Below are 6334 nucleotides of genomic sequence, written 5' to 3'. Positions count from 1 at the left end.
GGAAAATTTGCCTAGTTGCAGGAAAAAGGAAGCACGCAGAATTATAGGTTCTTTGAGACTTGGCAGTTGAGGCAGGGTTGTTAAAAAAAAAAGGCGCTGAGAAATTGACTTAAACTTTTCTACAGTCCCCGCTGCCCGCTGCCGTCCTACCCAGAGCGGTGTCACTAACAACTCTAGAGATAGTGGCAAGAGGAGAGAATTTAAAGGGAAGGCTGTAGAGAGGAACGCCCCATGGACCAATCAGAGCTCAGTATTCAATCATGCCGCCTGATGGGCGGCCAATAGGAACGCAGCGGGTTCTATAAAAGCCGTGCCCGCAGGCCGTTTTGTGCCTTTGAGGAACGGCGAAGGAAGTCTTCGGAGGCATGGCTCGCACCAAGCAGACAGCGCGGAAGTCGACAGGAGGCAAGGCTCCACGCAAGCAGTTAGCCACGAAAGTGGCACGCAAGAGTGCACCGGCCACTGGCGGCGTGAAGAAGCCGCACCGCTACCACCCGGGCACGGTGGCGCTCCGCGAGATCCGGCGCTACCAGAAGTCCACCGAGCTGCTGATCCGCAAGCTGCCGTTCCAGCGCTTGGTGCGCGAGATCGCCCAGGACTTCAAGACCGACCTGCGCTTCCAGAGCTCGGCCGTGATGGCTCTGCAGGAGGCCTGCGAGTCCTACCTCGTGGGGCTCTTCGAGGACACCAACCTGTGCGCCATCCACGCCAAGCGGGTGACCATCATGCCGAAGGACGTCCAGCTGGCTCGGCGCATTCGCGGAGAGCGGGCCTAGACCCCACGGGCTCCCGGTCCTTGCAGCACCACCAACCCAAAGGCTCTTTTCAGAGCCACCCACAAAATCGTAAAAAAGCGGTTGTAACCTAGATTGGATCTCATTGGAGGTCGGGACGAGTCGACTAGGACGCCCAGTCCATAGGCTTAGCCGCGGCCCCGTTAAGCTGTTTGGTCCGCAGTTCCGTCCCTATTTAACTAGGTCTTCGCTTACAAGGCGTAGTAGCCTCAAGGTTGGCAGTTGTGACTGGTCCTGCCTAGTAAAGGAGCCCCACAGGTGACAAACCCACTGCCACTACCATAGTGTTGGCCTGGTGTGCTCTTCTGTACCAGCACCACTCACCAGTTGTGTTAACTGCCATTACTAGGAGCCCAGCAGATCTTGTGCTTCGGATAACTCACCTGATTTAAAAAGGCTGCTGGCTACTCCTGTGCATTAGAAGTTAGTCTTTCTCCTATGATGGAAAGCACAGGGAACTGTGTTTTATTAAATTCTAGCCTGTGTTAACTTTGCCTATCTGCTAGGGCAGCTAAGGAAAAAGTTTCCAGGGACACATCCAGTGTAGTCAGGAAGCTGCTAGTTAGCTCCCAGCTGCTCAGCCCCAAAATAATCACACAGAAACTATATTAATTAAATCACTGCTTGGCCTATTAGCTCTAACTTCTTGTCAGCCAGCTCTTACATTTTAATTTAACCCATTTCTAGTAATCTGTGTATCGCCACGTGGCTGTGGCTTACCGGGTAAAGTTCTGTCTGGTTCTGACAGGGCTACATGGCTTCTCTCTGTCTCCACCTCCTTTCTCCCAGCATTCTGTTTAGTTTTCCCTGCCTGGCTCTTCCCCTATAGCTCTGCTATAGGTCCAAAGCAGTTTCTTTATTCATTAATGGTAATTACAGCATACAGAGGGAAATCCCACATCAATCCAGAGGATCCTGTGGTAGACTCTGACTCTCCACTTAGGGTAGGGAGTTTAGCCAATAGCTGTTGACTCACCCTAAGTGGTAAGCAATAGGATCTCTAGTTTAGAAGTTCAAGAGGAAGTTTTGCCCTGGGATTTTACTCTCTGGATGTCACTAGCCCCGATTTCTCATGTGTCCAGTACTGTGTAACAGGCTTCTGAATAATACAAAGAGCTAATGGTGTACCAGGGATGACAGGCATAGAGAATAATCAGCCTGCTCAGAAATCAATCAGGAAGGAACCTAAATTGAACTGCATAGTGGAGGCCTGGGGGGAATAGCCTGAATATATGACTGAGGTTAATTTAAAAAAAAAACCTGATTGCATCATGGCTTACTGACAGCGGTTCTGTTGGACTTATATTTAAATTGAGTGCTTTACCCTTTAAAAATAAATCTATTATAAAACTAAAAAAAAACTTTACCTCTGTTACATAGTGAAATCATCCATTAATGGCTTTGTTAAAGAGATAACCAAGGACCACCTAGTGTGGTGGGATGATCTGAGGTCAGGGTGAGAGGTGTCTTTGTAAGAAGAGATGAGAACACACACACACACACACACACACACAGGGGACCCCATGAGGACCTAGAGAAGACTTGCAAGCCAAGGAAAGGAGAGCAGCCTTAAAGACGCAGCCCTCCAGAACCTTTCAGACAGGAAGAAATTTAGCGTTGACAGCGGCAGTGCAGCATGCCTGTAGTCTCAGCACCTGAGACACTGAGATGGGAGACCACAAGCTTCAGGCCAGGCTGGAATACATAGCAAAACCTCACCTTTTTTTAAAAATGTCTATGCAAGATCTCCTGTGTAAATTAGGAGCATGGGGACCATGGGAGAGGGTCGAAAAAGAGGGGAGAAAGGAGGGGAGCAGAGAAAAATATATAGTTCAATAAGAACAATTTTTAAAAAAAAATGTCTATGACTTAATCTCCTAAACAGGCATAGCATGAGCACAGCTGGTGTTACTTGATAGTAGTATCAGGTGTGGGTTCCCATGGATACGAGGAAAGAAGACACAGAGGCATGCTAAGGACGATTTCTCTTTAGCCTTTCCAGCAGCGGGGCGGGGCGGGACGAGGGGGTGGAGGAGTCAGCTAAGGTGAACTGTTCACTGTAGCTCAGCAAAGGGCTTTTTTTATTGTTATACAATTCACACCTTTAGCAAGTCAATGTCTGTATACCAAAACCTCTTATTTAAGCTCCCCTTAGAGACAATGTCAACACAAATTCCCAAAATCCCAGGATGTCTCAGTTTGCTGAGTCCTCCTGTGACTAGGTTTTGCATAGGCTTTGAACCCTTAGGGAACTCTCAGATGAGATTTACATACTCCAAACGGTAGGTTCAGGACACAAAAGGTAGCGGTCACAAAAAGCAAATCAAAGCTAGGTGCTAGGACTCTAGAATCAAACCAGCTGCAGGATTCTGCAGGAACCACAGTAGAACACTTGCCTAGCTGGCCAAGTTCCGGGCTTAGACCCTAACTACCACATCTCCTCAACAACAACAACAATAGGAATACTTTGGTTTTCCTTCCTTCGCAGAGCACAAGGAAGGCCTTCTGGAATTCAAAACAAGAGAAGCTATGTACTCTTGCTGTACCTGTAAGTATACTGGGAATTACGAGACTCTGGAGCTATTGGTCACAGGGGAAACAGTCCTGCAGAGAAAGACAGATGATCACCAGCTCGGATCTGAGGTGCTGGACTGGCCTTAGATCAGCCAGTCACTGGGGACCATGTTCCCGAGACCCCATTTTGTAAAGTGCCCTATCCCGATCAGATGTGTGGAAACAGACTCAAAAGTTCTGTTGCTTGCTTGAGGGGCACAGCATCATCTAGAGAATGCTGAAGTCTAACGTTCTTTCCTCCAACCTCCTGTAAGTTAATAACGCTGAAAAGACTCCAGAGGAAAAATTCCACATGCTTGCAAATGAACGGTGCCATGCAGGTTGGCCCCTGAGTGTGTCCTTTGGATCTGGTGTATCCTGTGCTGTACCAAGACAACCTCAGCAATTTATGCCTTTTCTTCAAGCCCCTCTCCCTCTCTTGGTCCAGAGTGTTCGGTGTGTCTGTCTCTTCTAAGAGCCTTTTTTATTTCAAAGGTGAACTCAGCCTACCCTTTTCTGTATTTTAGGCTGCAGTGGCATCTGGGAGTCGCTGACCCTGGATGGTCCTTCCTCTGGGCTGCTCAATTCTTAGATAGGGAACAGGTCATTAGGACTTTGTATTTTATTTACAGACCATTTATGTTGAGCTGGTTAAGAGCCCTTGCTGCTCTTGCAGAGGACCCAAGTTCAGTTTCCAACACTCATATCGTGGGGCAGCCCACAAGGACCTGTAACTCCAGCTCCAGGGTCTCTACACCTCTGGCCTCCAAGGGCAATGCTCTCTCATATACAGACCCATATACACTGTAGAAGCACACAAGGTCCCCTTGCACACAGATGGCAATAGAGAAATCAGAATTGTTAAGCATGCATGCTCTCCTTGCTTTGGGGCTCATGCTGTCCCGTCATCAGGAACATGACTGACTGGAGGTAATGATGTTCACCTCGTGGGCAAAAAGACGAGACGGGGAATGTCTACCATTCCCATGCCCTTCGTGGACACACTCAGGCATCCGAACACACTTGCCTCTACCACTTCTTAATCGTACCACTCTGTGGTGGCACGGCATTGTAGAGGATATTCCAGCAGAATTCCAACAAGCACTCACGGGGTAGTGTATCATACAGATTATCCTGGTAAGTTAGCGTGTGCTGAGAGCTGACTCTCTTCAAGTGTCCCGTGTCACAGGCTAGCCCCGAATCCTGTGACAGGGAGAAAGGAGGACAGCAAACAACCAAAGGCATTAAAGCAGCGTTGCCCTTGGCAACAGCTAGAAGGGAAAAAAAGCTATTCCGAGCAGGGGTAACTGTTGTATATCCCGGCAGTGCTGGACTGGCAAGGTGGCTCCGCAGGTAAAGGGGCTTGTTGCCAGCCTGATGTGACCCGAGTTTGACCCCTAGGATGCACATGGAAGGAGAGAATCAATTTCTGCTAGCTTTTATTTTAATGACGACCACATGTGTGCCATGGCACTCCCCCCATACACAATTAAATAAATAATAAGTTATAAATGCCTACAGTGCAAACAAAAACCCAGAGGTTTGCCCACAGATGAAAACATTCTGCTCTGCAAGAAAAATCTCTCAATCGGGAACTTGAGCAGTTAGCAAGATCAGCAAGATGCTGTCTAGGTAGTTGATATGGGGACAGTGATGGGGTGGGAGGGTGTGTTCATTAGTGCTGACATCTGTTTGCTTGGTTTAAAAAATTACTTCCTTTACAATTCTGTGGTTCCTTTTCCCAAATGTGAGCAGGCTCAGGATCCTGAATCCACTCGCTGGTGGACATGAGGCACCCACGGCCATCAGAAGGCAGGGCTCAGCACCCCACACCCACCCCTAATCTCCAAGAGTCTGCTGCTTTCCCGCTGACTGCTGTCCACACCTGCCAGGGAGGAGATTGCCCAGGGTACATTGTAGCCCAGCCAGCTCTGGGAAAGCCAGTGATCTAACCTATAGCCACCATCTCCACAGAGAGCCAGGCTGTCTAGCCATGGGGATGACATCCCGGTGCTGCTTAGCCATCCAGGGACCCCTGTCTCCTTCTTTTCCCTTTACCCCGATAATCCCAGCCTCAGCTTTATCTTTCCCGCCAGTTTCTCAGTTGAAATGAGCATGCTGGGCCACTACATCAAAGTCACCCTGAGAACCCATTTGGCGGTTCCCACCTGGAGAACGGAGAAGCTGAGGCAGGAGCCTGCCAAGGTTTTCAGTACAGCCAGTGCTACACAAGCCGGACAATCTCACAGACAAAATCCTGCAAATGCTGGCAGTAACCTTCCCTACCGTCCACCAGGACAGCTGCTTCCTTCCTCCCTGGTCTAGGAGCTGACAAAGTAGGAGAGCTAGGGTTGGCGAGTCCAAGGACCCCAAGCCAGGCCCTGTCCTTAAAGACCCAGCCCCAACTACTTATCCTCTTCCTCACCCCCCCCCTTCTTTTTTTCTTGGCTTTTCGAGACAGGGTTTCTCTGTGTAGCCTGCCCCGGCTGTTCTGGAATTCCTATAGGCCTGTAGACCAGGCTGACCTCAAACTCAGAGGTCCACCTGCCTCTAATCTCCCGAGTGACAGGATTAAAGACGTGCGCTATCACAGCCTGGCTTTCAGCCTCAACTTTTAAACCTTCCCTTTTCTATTTTCTTGGCCTCCATCCCTGCAAATCCCACACCTTCCCTACAGAACCAACCAGGTCACAAAGGCCCCATCGGAATGATGAACCCCACCCCTCATCTTCTGCCATCCATTGATCTGTCCCCGCCCCTTTCTCGCTGGTCCCACCCCTCGCCAGTGAGGCCCCCCCCTCCATCCTTCCGCATTGCAGCAGTCTCAGCCCCGCCCCCCGCGGCTCTTTTGCTAGGGAACCCGCTTGCGTGCGTTGACGTCACAAAGCCCCTCTGCCCTAGCCCCTGACTTCTCCTAGTCCTAAGGGGCAAACTCAGCCTTTCTCCCTACGCGACGCACCTGCCCTGGCATCTGGCGCAGTGCAAGA

At 49.9% G+C, this 6334-nt stretch overlaps 1 protein-coding gene across 1 annotated transcript; it reads left to right on the top strand.

The window, feature by feature from the left end:
* The first annotated feature begins 365 nt into the window (after nt 1-365).
* On the top strand, nt 366-776 carry H3-4 (H3.4 histone, cluster member). Its single transcript, XM_075989589.1, has one exon. It carries the CDS (start codon nt 366-368, stop codon nt 774-776), a length of 411 nt encoding a protein of 136 aa, XP_075845704.1.
* The last annotated feature ends 5558 nt before the right edge of the window (nt 777-6334 follow it).

The sequence above is a fragment of the Microtus pennsylvanicus genome, chromosome 11 (assembly GCF_037038515.1).
Source record: "Microtus pennsylvanicus isolate mMicPen1 chromosome 11, mMicPen1.hap1, whole genome shotgun sequence".
Lineage (NCBI taxonomy): Eukaryota > Metazoa > Chordata > Mammalia > Rodentia > Cricetidae > Microtus > Microtus pennsylvanicus.
This window is presented reverse-complemented; position numbering and strand designations above follow the sequence as displayed.

Bases quoted from the DNA above. Each gene is read 5' to 3' on its own strand.
- H3-4 (XM_075989589.1), top strand. From the start codon at position 366: ATGGCTCGCACCAAGCAGACAGCGCGGAAGTCGACAGGAGGCAAGGCT.